At 40.2% G+C, this 22012-nt stretch overlaps 1 protein-coding gene and 1 long non-coding RNA gene across 8 annotated transcripts in view; both read right to left on the bottom strand.

The window, feature by feature from the left end:
• Positions 1-3861, bottom strand: part of LOC106506676 (uncharacterized) — a 43147-nt gene extending 39286 nt beyond the window's left edge. The window contains exon 1 of one of the 2 annotated variants that reach the window (XR_014808976.1): positions 3611-3861. This is a non-coding gene — a long non-coding RNA (uncharacterized LOC106506676). The remainder of the gene's footprint in view (positions 1-3610) is intronic. The other variant, XR_014808977.1, reaches the window with a different exon arrangement.
• An 11265-nt stretch (positions 3862-15126) lies between these two features.
• Positions 15127-22012, bottom strand: part of SMAD4 (SMAD family member 4) — a 651075-nt gene continuing 644189 nt past the window's right edge. For 3 of the 6 annotated variants that reach the window (XM_085009726.1, XM_005654429.4, XM_085009723.1), the window contains 2 exons: positions 18164-18302; positions 15127-16656 (listed from right to left, as the gene is read on the bottom strand). In XM_085009726.1, the coding sequence (XP_084865852.1) occupies positions 16445-16656; positions 18164-18302 (351 nt within the window). In that variant the 3' untranslated portion in view covers positions 15127-16444. 6 annotated transcript variants of the gene reach the window in all.

Below are 22012 nucleotides of genomic sequence, written 5' to 3'. Positions count from 1 at the left end.
AGTGCTATGGAAACAGCCCTGACAACTTGACAAAGAAGGAGCTTTGTGGGGAACAGGAGGTGCCAGCATCTGCTCAAGGGCTATGGGGAGAGCAGCTCTCTGGGCTCAGATGCCTCACTGGTAAGAGAAACAGGCCGGGTGTCCCCATGGACCCCTCTTGCCCATGCTCCCCAAATCTCTAAGTTTTCATTTCAAAGGAAAAATAACACCACTTAGTGCCCACTGAGCACTCACCACATGTCAGACACTGTGCTGAGTGATTTGGAAACGCAAATTCATATCATCCCTGTAACAGCCCTCCAAGGGGTATGACTATCCCCATTCTACAGATGAGGAAACTGAGGTGCAGATGGACAAAGGCTAAGCTCTTAAGTGCAAGAGCTGGGATGAGACAAGCAGTCTGGCTTCAGAGTTATGGCTGATGATCACCCTCAGCTTCCCTCTCCGGGGCTTCCATCTGCAGGAAAGTCTCCTGTTTTTGACTTGAATTCGCAATTTCTTTCTTCAGTTCTTTCTAGTCTCTTCCTTCCCAGCCTTAATCACCTAACTTTTCAGATGTCCCTCAAAAGTATTAGCTGCTATTAAATTTTTCTTTTCTCTCTAAATGGCTTCCCACTCCCCCCCACCCCCATTTGAGCCCATATGGGTTGGCAGGGGGTGCTTCGTTCTGGAACCAGGTCAGACAAATGCCTACAGCAATGGTGGGAATGGCACAGCACAGAGAGTGTCTGAGGCCAAGCAAAGGCCCTGGAGACCAGATGGCACAGGGGGAGGTGGGCCTTGAGGGGGCAGAACCTAAAATCTTGTTGGGGAACACACCACTAAAAAATTGGGTACCTGGATTGCCTCTGTCTCCCGTCTGTGAAACTCCCACTATGGGCGTTCTTTCCATTTTTCTACATCTCATAATATAGTTTTCATTCCCCACTATCACCACTGCCACTATTTACAGATATGGAAACGTGCCTTGATATTTTAGGTGATAAATGGTGTTAAGCTCATATTAACAACCAAGTCTGACTTCAAAGCCCATGTTCTTTCTACTATATTATTAAACATTTTCTTGCTTGCTTGCTTGCTTGCTTTATCTTTTTAGGGATGCACCCAAGGCATATGGATATTCCCAGGCTAGGGGTCCAATCAGAGCTGCAGCTGCCAGACTACACCACAGCCACAGCAATGCCAGATCCAAGCTGCATCTGTGACCTATGGCGCAACTTGCGGCAACGTCAAATCCTTAACCCATTGAGCAAGGCCAGGGATCGAACCCACATCCTCACAGAGACAACTCAGGTCCTTAACAAACTGAGTCACAACAAGAACTCCTATATCATTAAACATTTTAAAACACCACCAGTGTTTGACAAGCATTGTTTATGGCTCCCAGGGAAGGTGGGGTCTGGCCCCAAACAAAGGCAGCTTCTTTCTTTGAAAAGAAGTTGAAGCCAACTTGTGGTGGGTGAGAACCACACCAGGGAGTGTGGGAGTGTGCTCCCAACCATTCGAGCAGCAGCATGAGGTAGGATGCTTGTACACTGGAGCTGACAGTTGTACTGGGGGGCTGAGCTGTTCTGTGACATAAGCCTCGAATGTCCCTGCATCCTACTATGGGGGTATGTCATTCTTAAGGACAAATGGACCCAATAGCTATTTGAGGACCCAAAACGGTGGTGTGAGGACTCTTGTGATAGTGCTCCCACAGCCACAGCCACACCCAAGGCAGCAGCTGGTGGCGGTTTGAGATTTAACTGCAGAGGCAGTTCTGAAACAGGGCCAGCACCCTCCTCCAGCTACCGCAGGGATGGCCCCCACCCCCGCACCAGAAAATATCTGATGAGCTCATTTGTCCTGGGGCATTAGATTTCCCCCCACCCCCCGACCTGTGGAACCAGGGCTCTGAGTCTGGGAGGAAGTTAATGGGAGGCAGGCCTTGTCTCAGCACCAGGAAGAGTTTTCTAAATTTAAATGAGGGCCAAATTAGGACCCAGCCTTGTGCCACGACCTCTTCTCTCTGGTGATGGAATTTCTGACACTGTTAGCAGCTCAGGGACTGCTGTGGAGCTTCAAGCCACTGCTTACTAGCCCCCTCCAGTTCCACCTCTGCCAAGTGGCTCACAGGTCACAAATGCCCACACAGCCTCTGTCTAGCGGCCACTCAATGAGTGATTAGTTGGGACAGTGACTCAATGACTGTTCCTTCAAGTTTCATGTCTAGTGGCCAACCTGACCCTTTCCTACTACACTGAGAAGCTCCCACACTGAGGGCAAAAATGGGTATTTTCATCAACAGTCTGGGACCGCATCCTTTCCAGGATTGATCTCCAAGAAACTTTGCCAAGGCGGCGGTCTTGCCCTCCCTTCCCACCAGGGGGCGCTTTAAGAGAAAAATTCACGGCCATTCTCCCCCAGGTTCTTCAGTGATTTTACTAAGGCAATGGCCCCGCTGCAGCACATCCAGAAAACACATGCGCCTGGTCTCACCGCTATTCCTTGCCACTTTCTCACCATGAATTGGCTGCTATTTCAGTTAAACAATTTATGACTAACCTGGTGGGGCACTTTCCTTCGAAAGTGTTGAATTTTCAGGAAACTGAGACCCAGAGAGATTTAAGATCTCTGTGCTTCACTTTCCCCACCTGTAGCACAGTGATAATATTCCCTCATAAAATATGTGTGAGGATTTAAGTGAGTAATTACAGGTAATGAGCTCAGAACAGTGCCTGTCACATAATGCCTGCTTACTTGGTGTTAGCCATTGCTATTATTACTGTTGTCGTCGTTGTTATTTTCATGCTTCCTGGGCCCGGCCCTAAAATTTCCTCTTTGGCCTGTGCTTTCCAGGGCTCGGGGGGCTCCCCCCGCCTTTCAGTAACAGGGGCTCTTGGGTGGGGGTGGTACTGGTGAGTATGAACTTTTCTTCCGATGCTCCTAGAACAAGCCATTAGCACCAGGGGGAGGCTTCCAACTGGGCCCAGGAGGCCGGCCGACCTCCAAGGTGGCCAATGCTCCGCCAGCTCAGACCCCAGATTCTGGGCCAATGAGAGCCTAGCTCCTCCATAAGACCGAAGTTTTTGCGGACAAAAACGATACTGGTCCTAGGCGACTTCCCGGAGTCCTTGCAAAATCAAATTAAAGATCCCTAACATCCGAAATCTAGAGGCAGGAGCACTGGGGTTAGTTCGGTTCCCCGCGCCGGGGGCAGCGGCCGGGCACGCTTGGGTACCAAGGCAGAGGGACTGGGACCCAGCGCGCCCTCCTCGCAGGCTCGCGGCTCAGGCGGGAGGAGCCGGGAGCAGCCGGGCGGAGGGAAGGGGACCCGGAGGAGGGCCCTGCGCGGGGCGATGGCGACCCCTGGCGGTAAGCGTGGGAAGCGGAAAGTCCGAGCGCGCCTCCCGCTCCAACGCCCTGGTCTTGCGCGGTTCTCCCGGGTCTTCCGCGGCTTCCCGCGGCTTCGCTCCTCCTCCGCGCTGCTTTCCCCGACGACGCGTGCCCTGCTCCCTCCACCCCTCCTGGTCCGGGTCCCAGCCGCCCGCGGGCCCCTACTCGCTGCACCTCTGGCCCCAGTTAGCCCCCAATCCCCCCCAGCCCAAGGATTGCTGTCCCCGGCTACCTGTCAGCTCCCCGGTGCCTGCGACTCCCGGTGGCAGTTCCGCAGGAACGCAGAGAGGTGCTGAAGGAGAGCCTCTCCCCGGCTTCAGCCGTCACCTGGTCGAGGGCTTCCTCGGACCTGAAATCCGGCCGCTGGCGCCTAGAGTGTGGACTAGGAGCCCTGACCAGGCGGGGTCGGGGACTCCGGGACACCTAGAAGGGGCGGGGCGTGCGTGGGGGAGGACGGGAAGCCCCCTGCACCCAATGAGGAACTCCAGCAGCCCTCCTCCCCCAAGCATGTCAGGTCAGGCCCGCGCATTTCACTGGCACCTGGCAGCCCCCAAACACACTGGTTTTCCATTAAGGCGAGGATGATGATGAAATGATGGTGATGGCGGCTAAGCTTATCAACCGCTTCCTAGTAGCAGGCACATTTTAAAATAGGTCACATACATTTTTCTCAATTTATCCTCACATCAATCCAAGGACGTTAAGTAAGCCTGCGTTTTACAGATAGAGACTGAAGCGGAAAGAAGTTACCGAAGTTGCCTGCGGTTAATGAGTAACCGCAGGTCTGAGGATGCTGAGGCCCTCGAATCACGACCGCCAGGCCTCCAGGTGTCTGCCAGTCACAGGTGCAGAGGTTACCACTGCAGTAGTGATTTCACCCTTGATGGGAGGTTTTGCACATCACCCCCTTCCTGTCTGAGTAGTCCTGTTTGACCGTCCTCATCTCGTTGTGCCACAGCTGGAACTCCTCATCATGTCTTTTTGGAAGATGCAATTCAATCCGTAACAACTGTTAAGGGCATTTTGCTGGTAGTCTGGTTTTCAATTAAAACTGAAGCTCTGAGGGCTTGTCTTGTCATAACAAGCAAAAGGTCGGTAGTGTTTATGAGGTGGTACTGCCTTGGGAACTGCAAAGACGTATTTGTTTTGCCCATGACTCCTTTCCTTTTTATTAGTCCATCAGTGATGCTTTTGTGGTCAGGGTATGACTGTGTTTACTCCAGGCTTAAGTGCCTCTGTTTCACTATCAAATTAGGTGTTAAAATGGAATATTAACTTGGAACATAGCCTCTCTTTCCCAGGCAGTAGCAAGAAGCATTCTAATGTCAAAATAAATCAAGCTGACCTCGAATACTCACTGAAGTCTACACTCCTCTGCCTAGTCCTTAAAGCCTCATCACAGTCCGGCCCCGACTCTCCGTTCCTGCTGTTGCCCCTCTGTTCATGAACTTGTGGGGTTCCCTGTACATTGCTACTTGCCCTTCCCAGAAATGTCCCTCTGGGCTCCCACTTCCATGCCTTTGCTGTGTCATTCCTGGAATCTCTTTCCCATATGCAGCCCTTCTATTGACATTCTCCCGTCTTCAAGGCCAAATTTAAAGGCTATCTCCTCCAGGAAGCTTTCCTGACCCTCCAGCTTCCTCCTCAGAAGCATGGAGACCCGGGTTGGTCAGTGGTTAAAGCACTGACCATGTGCTGCTTTGGCCTAAAGCAAATTTATGTCTCCCCTTCATTCCTGTTTTATTAGATTACATGCTTCCAGTAGTTGAAAATAGTATTGTATTTTCAGTGTCCACATGTTCACTGCTTATAATAAAACTACAGCTGCCTTTTGCATGTAAATCTTGTATTCAGTGACCTCACTGGACTTATTAGTTCTAGGAGTTTGATACATTCCTTGGGATTTTCTACATAGACAATCATGTTATCTGCAAGTGAGAACTGTTTTACTTCTTCCTTTCCAATTTGTATGCCTTTTATTTCCTTTTCTTGCTTTATTACACTGGTGAAAACTTTCGGCACTGGGTTGAGTAGTGAGAGTAAACATTTTTGACTGGTTCCTGATCTTAGATGGAAAGCATTGTTTTTCAACATTATTATGTTAGATGTAGGCTTTTTGTAGATGTGCTTTATTAAGGAATTAATTCCTATTTTCTATCATGTTTTTTATCGTGAATGGATGTTGGATTTTGTCACATGCCTTGTCTTCATCAATTGCTAGAATGATGGGATTTCTTTTTTTAACTTTATTAGAGTTCCCGACGTGGTGCAGCGGAAATGAATCCGACTAGGAACCATGAGGTTGTGGGTTCGATCCCTGGTTTCACTCAGTGGGTTAAGGATCTGGCATTGCCCAGCAGCTGTGGCTGATTAGACCCCTAGTCTGGAAACCTCTATATGCCGCAGGTGCAGCCCTAAAAAGGCAAAAAGACAAAAAAAAAAAAAAAATTATTGAAGTATAGTTGATTCACAAAATTGTTTCTACTGAGAATGATGAGATTTTTTTCTTCTTTTAGTCTGATGATGTGGTTGTTAGATTGACTGATTTTCAAACACTGAACCAGCCTGGCACTCCTAGAATAAACTCCACTCGGTCATGGTATGTAATTTCTTATGTTGTCAAATTCCATTTGTTAATATTTTATTAAGTATTTTACATATAGTCCATAACAGATATTGGTCTGTTGTTTTTGTTTTTTGGTTTTTTTTGTATTGTCTTTGGTTTTGTATCAGGATAATAGTAGCTTCATAAAATGAATTGGGACATGTTCTCTTCTATTTTCTGCTAAGATTGTATTACTGGTATTAAATTTTCTTTGGTAGAATCTCCAGTGAAACCATCTAAGGACTGGAGATTTCTTTTGGGGTATTTTAAATTAATTTGATTTCCTTAATAGCTATAGAGCTATTCAAATAATCTATTTCATATTGGGTGAGTTCTGGTAATTTGTATTTTTCAAAACTTGGTCAATTTTATCTAAGTTGTCAAACTTATGTGTAAAGCTGTTTGTACTATTCCCTTATAATCCTTTCAATGTCTATAGTGGTGGCAATGATAACTCATTTTATCCCCCATAGTGGAAATTTGTGTCTTTTTTATCTTGCTAGAGGTTTGTTGATTTTACTGATCTTTCCAAACAACCAGCTCTTTGTTTCATTTTCTCTCTTGGTTTTGTTTCAATTTTATTGATTTCTGTTCCAGCTTTTATTTCCTTCCTTGTGTTTGTTTGGGGTTTTTCTAAGGTGTTTCAAGTGGAAGTTTTAGAGTATTGATTTTTTTTTCTTCTTCTTCTGAATGTTTACATTTAGTACTATAAATTTCCCTCTCAACACTGTTTTAACTGAACCCCAGATATTGTTTTTACCTCTCATTCATTTTAGTGTTATTTGGAAAAAAAAAAAAATCCCTTGAGAAATTTTAACCCATGGTTTAGAAATATATTATTTAGTTTCTAAGTGCTTAGAGATTTTCCTGTTATCTACTATCGATTTTTTTTTTTTTTTTTTCTATTTTTAAAGGCCACACCTGTGGCATATGTAAGTTCCCTGGCCAGGGGTTGAATTGGAGCTGCAGCTACAGGCCTATGCCCTAGCCACAGCAACAATGGATCAAGCCACATCTGCAACCTATACTGCAGCTTGTGGCAAAATCAGATTCTTAACCCACCAAGCAAGGCTAGGGATTGAATCTGCATCCTCACAGGGACAATGTTGGGTTCTTAACCCACCAAGCCACAATGGGAACTCCTATTACTGATTTCTAGTTTAATTCCATTGTGGTTGGAGAATGCTCTGCATTATTTCAGTTCTTTTAAAATTGTTGAATTTTGAGTCTTTTCAGGATATGGTCTATCTTGGTATGTGTTGTGTTTGCACTTGAAAATCATTACTATTTTGCTGTTGTTGGATGACTTGTTCTATAAATGTCAATTAGATCATATTGGTTGACGGTGTTGTTGAGTTCTATGTTCTCAATTTTAGTTTATTTTTTATTTATTTTTGCCTTTTTTAGGGCTGCACCTGCAGCATATGAAAGCACCTGAGGGCTAGGGGTTGAATCAGAGCTGCTGCTGCTGGCTTACACCACAGCCACAGCCACACGGGATCCGAGGCGGGTCTGTGACCCATGCCACAGCTCACAGCAATGCCAGATCCTCAACCCACTGAGCAAGAGCAGAGATTGAACCCACATCCTCATGGATACTAGTCAGGTTTGTAACCCACTGAGCCGCAGTGGGAACTCCTTAAGCATTTTATGTTTAGTTGTTCTATCATTTTTTAAAAAAACTATGTTGAAGACCCCAACTATGGCTGTGGATTTATTTCTCTATTCAGTTCTATCATTTTTTTTCTTCCTATCTTTTATTCTAGTGTTTGGTGTATACACATTTAGGACTAACTCTGTCTTCAAGAATTAACTTTTTTTTTTTATCATTATATAATATCCTTCTCTATCTCTGGCATTTTTCTTTGCTCTGAAATCTACTTTATCTGATATTAACATAGCCCTACTTTCCTTTGATTGTTTACCTAATATATATTTTCTCATATTTTTTCTTTCAGATTGCCTATATTATTATACTTGATGTAGTTGCTTCTAGACAGTATAGAGTTGGGTCATGTTTCTTAATACATTCTTTTTTCTCACTGTCTCTCTCTTTTTACAGCTGCACCTGCAGTGTATGGAAGTTTTCAGGCCAGGGGTCAAATGGGAACTGCAGCTGCCAGCCTATGCCAGAGCTGCAATGCTGGATCCAAGCTGCATCTGCCACAGCTTGTGGCAACAATGGATCCTCAACCCAATGGGTGAGGCCAGGATTGAACCCAAATCCTCCTGCACACTATGTCAGGTTCTTAACCCACTGAACCACAAGGGGAACTCCCTCTTAATACATTCTACCAATATCTGCCTTTTAACTGGTATACTTAGACCATTTACATTTAATGTAATTATTGATATGTTAACACAAAGTTCAAGTCTGGTGTTTTAGTCTTTTGTTCTGTTTTTTGCTTTTATTTTTTCACCAACCTCACTGTGCATTACTTGAACAGGTTTTAGAACTCCATTTTGACTTACCTATAGTATTTCTGAGTTTATCTCTTTGGATACCTTTTTTAGTAGCTTGAAATATTTATGAACTCCGTATATATTTAGAATCACCACAGGTAATGTTCTAAGTTTTGCTTCAACTATCAAACATAATTTAGAAAACTCAAGATGAGATTTATGTATTTATCCATATTTTTGATTACCACATTTTAAATTTTTTCTTGATAGTCCCACTTTCTTTTATCATTTCTTTTCTGTTTAGAGAAACTCCTGTAACCATTCTTTTAGGTTAGGTCTGCTGCTGGCAAATTCCCTAAACCCATCTTGTCCATCTCTCTGAGACCAAATGGCCCAAAAGACTACATCAAAATATAGAAGTGGATACTACCCCCAAAGGAGGGCCAGAACTAAAAGAATTGCTCTTTTATAACAGAAAGGCTTGAGGGTAAAGGGTATTGCAATTTATCACAGTGAGAAGACAGGGTGAGAAGGGTTTGAAGAGGAGTTGGGACATTTTAGGTTGTCATTTGTGGGAGCTGTGATATGGCAGGAGATGGAATACAGCACAAAGACTCAATGGTCAAAAGCAGAGGGCAGAAAAAGGTGAAGCATACATAAAACTGCCCTTTCTCCTGAAGTGCTCCACAAAGGAATTTTTTCCCCCTAATGGAATGTCAGTCGACAATCCTCTTCAAGTTCTAGCATAAAATATTATAAACTTTAGGTGAGGTGAAAGAGTTTCTCAGCCCAATTAACATCTCCAGAACTCATGTCAGCAAGACCAGAAAGAAAATAATGATTTTGCCATGCTTTTTTACAAGCCATCGCCAAAGAAGCACCTTACCTGACCACCCCCTGCCCCCAAATGACCCCTCAATTCAGAGGAGGCAGCTATGAGGAAAGAGCTTCCCTTAATCCCTAGATGGGCAATGGTAGCATCTCTAAATTTCCAATTTCTGTCTCTCATCTTGGTTCTCATAAATCCCTAGCAACTACCTCTTCTCCAACCACCATCACTCCACCCTCTCCTTTTAGAAATGAGAAAAGAATGGGGACTGTTCTCCCATGGTCATATCTGAAACACTGTATTTTCCATTTCATTGGTCACAAAACAATGAAGGAAAGTGTCATCCTCAAGTCTTAGAATTCTCTAAATGATTAGGAACTATTTCCAGATCTAAAACATCCACAAGCTTAAGAAAAAGAATGAGCACATAATGATTTAATTGGCTTCCTCTTTTAATCGAAAACATATTTTGTTACAGAATTCTCAGGAAAGGTTCAATTCTTCTTTAGCCACAGACTTCAACCAGGCAAAAGTATACAGAAAGCCACAAAGGAACTACCAGAGCTTTAGCTGACCAGTTTTCCCCAAAGCAGAAGCTAAGTGTGGCTCTTCTCTGAGTTTTGGCATAGCTGCATTCCTCTGACTTCAGGGGAAAAAACAAAGGGGAGGTGACCCTTAGTCACCTCCTCAAAATGGTTCTGCAGCCCACCAGGTCTTCATCATCTACAAACTTCCACAAGTTTGGCCAGAACCTAATACTTGGAAGAACTTTGCAACTCCGTGTTTAGCCTTTAAACCAATCCAAGCCCATGAGTCCTTCTATCAATGACAAGCAACCATAGCAAGAGCAACTGGTTTCCTCCCTTTCTTTCCAGCTATCACAGAGCTGGCCTCTACCAGGACTCCGCAACCCCCTACTCTTGACCTCCCCCTAAGAAGGCTCTCAAGGTCCTTGAAAAAGCCAAGTCCATTAATTATACTCATTCAAGGATAGGCTGGAAGAGAACTCTCAAAGGAATGCTCCAGCCAAAAGTCTTCTAATCAAAATGGACCTAAAAAGAGCCAAAAATAAAGTGAATAATCATCCACTGGTATTTTTTTTTTTTTTCTTGAGTCATATAAACCATTTTAATTGATAGAGTCCAAGGGAATTTCCCTGTTTTGAGCACGGAAGAGTTAAGAAACCAAAGACCCAAAGCAATGACCTCTAATATCATTAGGTATTTACAGTAAGTTTTCAGTCCATTTTAGTTAGAAAAAAATTTACCAGCACACAGCACTTAAGAGGATGGTGTCACACACATACCAACCCAAAAGGGAGAATATCATGACTCAAAAAAAGCCTTAATACACCTTGAATAGAGACAATAAGAAAATAAAATGAAGGCTTTTTTTAAAATTTTTCTTTAAAGTATTTATTGCAGCCCCCAAGGTGGTGCTAGGCCTTTGGCAGAATTTACCTCTTAAGGATATATTATGTAACTTCTTGTCCACAGAAGACTAATAAAATATCAAGCCCGGCCTCATTTGAATAATGCAGAAATAAGTAAAAAGCCCCCTCAAACAGCAGACCAAAGGTAAGGAAGAAATAAAAAACTGCTGCAAGGTAGGCAAGGTCACTTAAACTTCAGAGCTAGAAGAACTCATCTAGTCCAGCTCCTTCACTTTGCACATGAGGCAACTGAGGCCCAAAGAAGGTAAATGACTTGCCCAAGGTCACGTATCAAATTAGTGGCAGAGCACAAACTAGAAAGTACATCTGTCTGGCCCCAGCCCAGAGTCACTAATGTCAGACTGAACAAGTACACTGGTTCTGGAAGTTCTCGCTATTAATGGTACAGTGGGTTAGGAATCCCGACTGCAGCAGCTCAGGTCACTGTGGAGGCCAGGGTTCACAGGGTTCAATCCCCTGCCCAGCACAGTGGGTTAAAGTATCTAGTGTTGCCGCAGCTGTGGTTCAGATTCAATCCCTGGCCCAGGGACTTCCATATGTCATGGGTGTGGCCATAAGCAAACAAACAAACAAAAAAACACTGGTTCTGGAGTTCCCGTCGTGGCTCAGTGGTTAACGACTCCGACTAGGAACGCTGAGGCTGCGGGTTCGATCCCTGGCCTTGCTCAGTGGGCTAAGGATCCGGTGTTGCCGTGAGCTGTGGTGTAGGTCACAGACTTGGCTCAGATCCCACATTGCTGTGGCTCTGGTGTAGGCTAGCAGCTACAGCTCCGATTAGACCCCTAGCCTGGGAACCTCCATATGCCGTGGGAACAGCCCAAGAAATGGCAAAAAGACAAAAAAAAAAAAAAAAAACCAACAAAAACACTGGTTCTGTGACCTAGTGAGAAAGCATCTGAAATAAACTGTAAAAACTTTATCAATAAAGAGAAATGACTGTCTTCAATAGAGTTTTCTCCTTAGCTCTTCCTACATTAAAAAAAAAAAAAAAGATGAAAGGAGAAGAAAAAAAGATTCATTCACTCATTCAAGTCTGATGTCAAAATCCCTGAAAACATCAGCAATTACTTTAGCTACTCCTTGGGGCGGGATATCAGACCCTCAATTTTAATAAAGGCACCTATAGGTCAAAAATATAGGTCAAAAATATCCGTAGAGGAGGAAAGCCAGAAGACTCAAAAAGGGGACACCAAAACAAAACAAAAAACGACCCTTTCATTTTCCAAGGGTTTTTGTTTTTTTTGCAGTTGTTCTTTTTGTGTGTGTGCTGGTGTCCTCTAGGCAATGGGATGGCCTCTAGCTACTGACGCAAATTTAGCAACCAACCTTTGTAACCCCAGTTTTTATTTGAGCAGCATTCAGGTAGGAGCAACAAAACCTTTCAAAGGGGAAAAAATATGAATATGACTCATTTCACGCTATCTCAACTAACTGAAACTCAGCAAGAATCAGGAAGCACATTAAGCAGTCAAATTGAGATCAAATGATAAAGCATTGAGGTGTTTTTCAATATTTTACAGGGAAGTTTCTTGGGTCCTGTCCCAGTTTGCCCTTGTATTTTAAAGAAAGTTCTAATAAGTATGGTTATCTGGTTTCCTTGCCCAAGCAGTTGGGAAAATGAATGAGAAAGGAAAGAAGAAACTAAGAAGAGGTATGCTAATAACATAGGAAGTGGTTGCTGTTATTAAGGGGTGTGTGTGTGTGTGTGTGTGTGTGTGTGTGTGTGTGTGTGTGTGTGTGTGTGTGTGTGTGTGTGTGTATAACAAATTCAGATATTCCAAACCATTGCAGTCTGTGACCATTTAGTGAAGACAAAACAGTCCCACCTGTCTTAGCCCCTGAAGTCTATAAGACAGGAGGCATAAAAGAAAGTGTATCTAGTACATTCTGTACACATATTAAATAACTCCATCCCCAAAAATGGCCAATGTAAAAAAAGTTTTGCTGCTTAAATAAGGCAAGTTTGGATTATGCAGAAAAGTCCATTCCACAGTGATACCAGATAAATACGATAAACAACCTAGCAACAATAGGACAAGTGCTTAAAAACAAGACTGGGCCTGAGGATGCTATGAGTAAGGCCACTAACTTTTTACATCCTTCCTGATATATCTTAGGAGAAAAGAAATTATCTAGTTGTCATGGAAAAAAAATGAAAAGGTTGCACACAAGATTCTCATATCCTATTTTCTATAATCTTGCAAAGGACGATTTAGGCTATTATTTACAGATAGCTATCTGCAACAAGATGGGTTCTGCCTTTAGTAAGGAATAAAAAAAGCATTTCTTCATGCTATTATCTGCTAGTCTTAGCCAAACACACCTATGAAAGAGCTGTTAACTGACTTTACCAGTAACTGCTTTCATATACTCATTTACCTCAGCGACCTATAAAACTCACCATTTTCCCAATCTGCTATCATTAAATAAAATGCCAGTAAAATCACTCAATGATGGAGGGAGCAAACTATAGAAAAAAGGATTCTGTCTTAGAATAAAACTGCTTCTTCCAAAAGACTCTCAAAAGGGTTCTGAACTAATCTAATTTTGCATAATAGTTAGTAACTATTAACTAGTTACCATCAAATCAGGAATAGAAATACTTCACCATATAGTTCTTAACCTCCACATATACTTAAGGAGTACCATGGGAAAACATAAAAATTCCCTTCTCCAGATGGGCATGTCAAAAAGACAACTACAATAACTTTTAAAATATGTATCATCTGGAAGACAGGACATTTTGCCTTCAAATGTTCTTTTACAAATATCCCCTCTTTACACCACACCCTTCTTCATAAAAGTCGATTTTTAACTTTAAATACACCTAATATATGTTCAGTTTATTTGAGTATTTTGAGTATGGTTTTCCCTAAGCCAGGCCATCCAACTTATAAACCTACAATGTTCACAGGAGGAATGGGACAGACAACCTATTTAGTGCTTAGGTCAATACAAATGAGCCATGCTTCTGGAAAAACAAGGTTATATGGCAGTGATTTATTATCATTATCTTTGTATACCAGGGGTAGTATACTATAAAAAATGAGATATACGGTATCCCACAACAGAATCTACTCCCTGGAAAAGAAAGGCAACATTATTTTGGATTAAAGGATTTCCCTTTGATAATGCACTGAAAGGCACTAGACAAAAGTGGAATGGGCCTCATACTGGATCATCTCTTACTCAGCTTTCACTGAAATTCAAATTTTTGGGTCTCTGAGATATGAACTAGCTGGAGAAAAGCCAATGAAAACCATATCCTCACAATCAGATTCTAAGAACTGCAGAAATCATACTACCCTTAAAATAGCCATACAACCTTAAACCTAGTGGTTCTTTTAGTCTTACTGATCAAAGATTACTACCTCTAAGAAATGGAAGTACTGTTTAACAACTAAATCCTCAAAAGTAACAGATTATATACTAGATGTTTTCTCAAAACCATGTGACTGAATCCAGGCACAAATACAAGGTAATTAATAACTAGAAGTACTTCTATGTACTTGTAGTATTTTTATGGCTCTTTGTAGAAAGAAACCAAGGCGAGTAGCTTGGCCTCAAAGACAAAACTTCTTAGTAAATATTTTCCACAATACTTTCCCCAGATGATTAAACATGTAAACCTTCCTTAAAGTAGAAAAGGAGGCAATGGATTATAGCATAGCATGCTTATGGTTCTAATCAAATAACCTGGATTTTAAAAATCTGTTATTCTATAACTCTCTCCTCTCAATCCTATTCTTCATTCATTGTAAAATGAACCTAAATTCAAAAATTTCTAGAGAATGAAGATATCTTTAAAAAAAAAAGTCAATAAAACTTAGAATCACCAAATTTTTACCAATAAAAATTAAGTCTTTAACAGAAGAATCTGTAAGTACTTAAAGAATATAAATGAGTTGGTAGATGTGTTATTTTAAAAAACCAAAGACATGTAGCCTGGATCAAGATCTGTTTAAATCACAGCAATAAGCAAATTCAGTGGTTTCTAGAATGGTCTTACTAAGACCTAAGCAAGGCAGTAGATTTGCTCACTTAAGTCGATATAAGGATGACTATCATGCATTAAGTGTTTCTCATTTCTCAAACTTGTAACACATCTGAAATAATCTTACTACACTTAGAAAGGCCCGCCACGAAAAAAGAAAAAACATGTGAAAGATAATCCTTGACTTTATTTCATACTATTTATCCTGTAGACAAACTATCTTATAATCAGGCCTAGTTTTGCTACATTAACATAAAAGTTAAAAAAAAAAAAAAAAAACCAACCCTATACTTGATACGTAATGTCCATAGGGAAGTCCTGGTAGAGTGGGAGAAAAAAAAACCAATGCTGCCCAATAGTACTGGCTGTTGCCTGTCATTTAGTAGAAGGTGTCTCACCACTGAGGTTGGACTCAAAAGTGCAAAAGAAAAAAAAAAACTTAAAAATCAAACCTAGAATTCAACTTTGCATGTTGAGATTCAGTTTTATTTATGCTACTAGCTAAGTAAAAAGCATACATATTGTGTCTGTGGTACAGTCAATACACTTGCAATTTTTCTACTTATATTTTCTATACAAAGTCACTGCCAATTGATATGATCATTGATGGCAAAGGGCTTAGAATAACCAAAAGGTATAAAAAAGTTTGCAGTCTTGCCCCAAGATACAAAAACTGAATTTTAAACGATGTCATAACATACATGATTTAAACAGCATATGAAAAAAAAGTCACACATCAAATCAAGTACAAAAATATCCAAACTACCTATTATGAATGGTAATGTTTCCATTATTCTGCACAGTATTTAACATAGAATTTAGCAGTTTCCAAAATACTCATTACTTAGATTAAGCATTGCCACCTTTGCAGAATGGTGAGATATCAGGTGGAGTGACACTGCTTTTAGTGTTTTTAAAAATACAAAACCTTTCCCTATGTTAATGAAGGAAAGAAATTCTTCTTCTAGGCTTTTTAGTAACCAACCTTGTGCCTAGAAATACAGAATACACCTATTGTTTAATAGGGCAAAAGTATATTTCTTGATAAATAGTTATCCAACAAAGATAACAAATGTAATTTTAAATGATATTCCTTTGTCTGATAATTTTTAAGGAATTCTCAATATACACAAATTAGTGTTTTGCCTTGGCAAAAATAAAACTGAAGTTGCGAGACAATCTGAATTGAAATCATCTTCACTAGTTTAACTTGCAAAAAAATATTTTGGATAAAAGGTTATAATACATTACTATCTTATTTTTTAAACACAGAGTAAAGTTGCTCTTGGTAAAATTAACTCACCCACATGGCACAATATTTTGGAATAAAGTATGTTCAACAATAACAACTCACACACAAGATAACATAGGTGAATTAACTTTGAGAACTTCTCTGCCTTTAAAATCAGTAATATTGAATTTATTCTGTAGAGTAACACACATATCGATGTTCTGCATATAAATGGCTCTAAGACATTTTAAAGGGCTAAATTTTCCAGCACTGGAATGATTCCTTCATACATTACTGGTGAAGATTTAGTGAGAATGTGTTTTTCCTGATCTTCAAGCTATGAGCCATGCCCAAAAAGTTCTAAATAGGGAAAAAAAAATTGTCTTAATCCAGTTTCTGTCTGCTGGGAGCAAGGCAGCAAACACATTTTTTTAACCCTTTATGAAAAGATTAAGCAGAACAAAAGTGAAATATATCTTTAGATTACAAACAGGATTGTATTTTATAGTCCACCATCCTGATAATGTTAAGGCCCCACCAGTTAAAAGACCTCAGTCTAAAGGCTGTGGGTCGGCAATAGGCATGGTATGAAGTACTTCATCTAGGAGCTGGAGGGCCCGGTGTAAGTGAATCTCAATCCAGCAAGGTGTTTCCTTGATGCTCTGCCTTGGGTAATCAGGTCCCCAGCCTTTCACAAAACTCATCCTGAGTATGCATAAGCGACGAAGGTCATCAACACCGATTCCAGCAGCAGCAGATAAACCTAACAGAAAAGATGTGGACGACGTCAGAAGAAGAGGCGGATCTCTTCCCATCCTCCCTGAATCTTACATTAATAAGGTGAGCAGCTTTCTTTACTTCATTCTCCCCAGCATATAACTTTTCTGTCAAAGTGCCAAGAAGTAAGTATAGATCTATAATTTATCAACAAGGACTGAAAACTTTTGGTTAAAACAATCTACATTCCACATGGGTCTTCTAGCTACCATCCATTACAAACGACCACAGTCTACCAACACCCCACCTGTTTTTCTCTTTAGAAGTGGGGGTGAAGGGATAAGAAACAACTTGGTTTCAAGAGGTAGTACACATCTACAGGCTGGTTCTAAGAACCCTACTGTCTGTCTATAAACAGTGTAGTTCAGAGTAAGACAATAATGAGACAGTTAATAGTCCTAGTTTCACTATGATTTCTTGGATGACCCAGATGATGTCTGTCTCTCAATCTGACAAAGTAACAGAGATAATACATAATTATTCAATGGGGGGCAGTAGATGAGAATGAGAAATTTAATAGTAGTTCTGGATTCCTTAGTAAAATCATGTTTATGACATCAAAACTAGCAAAGTAATGGTTTAGATACCCAAATTTAAAAAAAAAAAAATCAAATTCTCTAAATAAGTATGCCTTATCTACCTCTATATTGTAAACTCCTGAACATAAGTCACAATGGAGACTCTGCATCTAATTTTCCAGTCAGAACATACAGTCATATAGTCAATCTGCATTCATCAATATTACAATGAAACTAATGGGAGGAATTTGCATGTACTGTAGAGAAACCTGCAGGGCCACTGCAGTTTTCTTAGCCAGTGTGATTTGCTTACCACACTGAAGAGGTTAAGAACAGGGGTTGAATGAATCACTAGTTATGCCTTCAGACGTGGAAGATGGGTGCCACGTGTTTCCATCATAAAAGTCTATAGTCAGGAGTTTAACTCTGCAGTAAAAAATTCCCCATCAGTGTGAACCCTGGCACACAGTTCAATTTTACCCTAAAATTAAAAAAAAGTCTACAAGTTATCAAAATACCACCCTCACTTAGTTTTCTCTCCATGCTTAGCATACGTTAAAAAAAAAAAAAAAATTGGAGAAGTGCCTAATTCTGAAATTGAAATATGCTTTCCTTCTAGAATAAAGCAAAGCACATTGGTGATTACAACCCACCCTGGCTGGTGAGGCAAGAATTAAGAGAATCAACAAAAAAAGAGGAGATCAATATCATATAACAGTAAGCCCCTTTCTCCTTTATCCCATACTCCCTTTTTTGATACAAAAAGAATGAATACAGGGTCCTAAACAAAGGGAAACTTACAGAGAACAGTTTTCGGTTTTTTTTTTTTTTTTTTTTTACAAATTAAAAAATGTTATCCCAGTAAAAAAAAACCTTTAATTTCTATTATTGCTTAAATTAACTAATGAACTGAGTCAATTAAGATAAAACACCAACTATCACACTTAAAAAAAAAAAAATCAAAAGCATACTTACTGATAGCTGGGGCTATTCCACCTACTGATCCTGGGCCAGGGATGTTTCCTGCCACGGCTGCTGCCTGGGCAGCTGCTGCAGCTTGTGCAGTAGCCGCCTGCTGCTGCATCTGACGATGACACTGACGCAAATCAAAGACCTTTAAAAAAAGTATATGTCTCATGCAATGAGTCCATCAGAAAATATTCCATATATCAATAACTAATGCACAATTTATTTAAAACTAAAAGCTTTATTTTGCTCTCATAAGAAAAGAATCACCTCAAAATTTTAATTCTTTTTTTTTTTTTTGGCTGCACCCATGGCATGTGGAAGTTCTCCACCCAGGGACTGAACTCATGCCACAGCAGCAACCTAAGCTGCTGTAGTGACAATGCCAGATCCTTAACCCACTGTGCCACAAGAAAACTCCCAAAGTTTTAATTCTTTATGTAGATTGTAATCGGTAGTTCTTAGGAAAGGTGGCTTGAAGTTCATCAAGAGGCACATTTCATTTCAGGACAGCTTTGGTTGACACAGGACTATGTATCCTTTAACTAGAGTTCTTTGTGGGTCAGCCATTATTGTCTTTGTGAAAAACTATCCATTTGAATAAAATAAAGAAATCACCCTACCCTTTCATAACCAAGTTGCTTAGAGTTTTCTTTAGGCTGAATAGATGGCCTAGGTCATAAGGTCAATTTCTTTTTATCACTCTATTTGGAGGAGTGATTAAAAGGCATTATCACTATATAAGAAAACTTCATTTCTCAGAGATGCCTACTTTAATCCACAGAAGCAAAATAAAATGATATTTAGGGCTTGTTTTAAAATATTTTAGAAACAAAGGGAATAGAACAAATCAAACAAGTGTAAAATCATTTTAACTACTAAATCTTGGTGTCAAATATACAGGATTTAATTAAGTAGTTTATGCTTGTGATTTAAAAAAAAAAACTAAGCACTGAATCCTATCAGGGATATCTGCTACTTAACATGGGTTAAATTTCTTAACATCTCTGGAGCATCAATTTTCTTATCTATAAAATGGGAATGAATACTAAGTGTGTATGCTTTTTTCACAGGGTTGTTGTAAACTTGGCATAGTACACAATACACTGTCAATAAATGTTATTTATTATTTTGTTTCTGGCCTCCCATGTAGCCATTTGCCTTTCAGGATGAGTTAAGGCGTTCATAAGTAATTTCAGTGTTCTTTTTCAGCCATGCCAAGGGCTGGCATAGTAAGGGAGGGGTTGTTAGTTTTATCCTTATCCTCATGAAAGTATTAAAATGTTCCTTCAATAAGCAACAAAGTAGGGATGGCAAATCACATCACCTTTTTTCTAGGGAAAAAAAAAAAAAAACCTTCCTAAAATAATGTATTTGCTGATATCTGCCTGTAAAAAAACACTGGAAGATTACATAAGCAGAGTGATCATCTTGAGAAGTTTTAGGAAAGGAAGACAGGACAGAGTAGAGGCAAGACTGCTCAATACACTTTTTTATATCACTTCAATTTCTGAACCATATGATTATACTCCTTGATAGAGTAAATAAACTTTTTAAAAAATCAGTATGCACAAAACCCAAATTTGAGCAATTATAATTATCCTTGGCAATAAAAGAAATCAAAGAATGCATAACATCATACTTTATCAGATAAACAAGTTTGAAATCCAAACCATTAGTTTTCAGATACCTAAAAAAATTGATTGTCATGGTATTTACATGAACCTTAAGAGCATACAACAATAAACAAAACAACCCTCTACAAACAGCAAATCCTATTCCTATTTACTTACTTCTCTACTCAATGCCTGTCTTCTAGCAGGTGCTGAGTAGAGACAAAGCTTAGACCATCCCATTCTCTGAAGAGATAAGAATTTGTTCAAATACAGATTCCTGTAATACCTAGCCAAACCATCAGTCCTAAAAGACTTTAGGACAGAAAGCACGGCAAAGTCAGGCCTGGAAATCAGAAATCCCACAATGCCCAGAAAAAAAAAAAAAAAAAAAAAACAGAAACCAACCAAAAAAACCCCACTATTTTTTCAAGATTTCCCAAGAGTCCATTACATTCCAAACTTTTCCAATGGACCAGTCTGACCTCTTGGAAGGCATTACCCAGTAGAATACAAGGCAGATACTCAACTATTTGAAAAGCCAAATAGTTCTATAACCACTTCCTTTTTTTTTTTTTTTGTTTTGCCACCCTGTGGCATATGGAGTTCCCCGGCTGGGCCAAGGATCAGATCTGAGCCACAGTTGTGACTTACACTGCACCTGTGGCAACACCAGATCCTTAACCCACTACGCCCAGCCGGGGACCAAACCTGCATCCCAGTGCTCCAGAGATACCACCAATACTGTTGCACCACAGCGGGAACTCCTATAACTACTTTTTTAAAAGAAGGAAATCAATGAACTTTATTTTTCAAAGCAATTTTAGGTTCATGATAAAATTGAGTAAAAAAAGTAAGAGTTCCCTATCCCCACTCAAGTTTGACATCGTACAACACAGTGGGTACACTTAGAGATGATGGACATACACTGATAGTATTATCATCAAAAGTCATAGTTTACATTGGGTTCCACTCTAGGTTTTATAAACCCTATGGGTTTAGACAAATGTATCCAACACTGTAGTACCACAGAGTATTTTCACTCTGCCCCAAATCCTCTGTTCACTGCCTATGCATTCTTCCCTCTTCTACCCCTGGAAACCACTGATTGTCTTACTATCTCCATAGTTTAAGCTTTTCCAGAATGTCACAGGGTTGTAATCATATAGCATGTAGCCTTTCAGATTGGCTTCTTTCACTGAGCATTATGCATTAAAGATTCCTCCATGTCTTTTCATGATTTAGTAGCTCATCTCTTTTTAGTGCTGAATAATATTCCACTGTATGGATATACCAGTTTATTTATTCATTCACCTACTGAAAGACAGACATCGCGGCTGCTTCTAAATTTTGGCAGTTGCAAATAAAGTTGCTATAGATATCTGTGCTCACGTTTTTGAGTAGACGTAAGTTTTCATTCCATTTGGATCAATATCAATGGTGGCTGTACCATTTTGCATTCCCACTAGTAATGAATGAGAGTTCCTGTTGTTTCTACATCCTGGTCAGCATTTGTTGTTGTCACTGTTTTGGATTTGGCCATTCTACTGGTATGCAGTGGTATCTGATTGTTTTAATTCCCTAATGACATATGACCTTGAACTCTATTCATATGCTTACTTGATATTAACATATCCTATTCAGTGAAGTATCTGTTCAGTAGATAATATATCAATATCTATCTACATATCAATAGATCTATTAATCTATTCTTTTGCCCATTTTTTAATCAGGCTTTTTTTTATTGTTGCATTTATAGCGTTTACTATATTTTCAATAACAGTCTTTCATAGATGTATATTTTGTAAATGTATTCTTCATATCTGTAGTTAATCTTTTCATTCTCTTGACACTTTAATAGAGCAGATGTTTTTCATTTTAATGAAGTCCAGCCTATCAACTGTTTCTTTCATGGATCACACCTTTGACACTGTATCTAAAAATGTCATTGCCAGAGTTCCCGCTGTGGGTCAGTGAGTTAAGAATCCGACTAGTATCCATGAGGATAGGAGTTCAATCCCTGGCCTCATTCACTGGGTTAAGGGATCCGGCATTGCCAAGAGCTGCAGCGCAGGTCACAGACCAGCAGCTGCAGCTCCAATTCAACCACTAGCCTGGGAACTTCTTTAGGGTGCAAGTGCAGCCATAAAAAGACAAAAGACCAAAAAAAAAAAAAAAAAAAAAAGTCACTGCCATATCCGAAGACATTTAGGTTTTCTCCTTTGTTATCCTCTAGGAGTTATAT

Source organism: Sus scrofa, chromosome 1 (genome assembly GCF_054392235.1).
Source record: "Sus scrofa isolate SSC_HxYL_T2T_F1_AM1 chromosome 1, Sscrofa_HxYL_maternal_Yorkshire_Landrace_v2.0, whole genome shotgun sequence".
NCBI lineage: Eukaryota > Metazoa > Chordata > Mammalia > Artiodactyla > Suidae > Sus > Sus scrofa.
The sequence above is the reverse complement of the archived record's forward strand: the minus strand, read 5'-3'. Positions and strand labels throughout refer to the sequence as shown.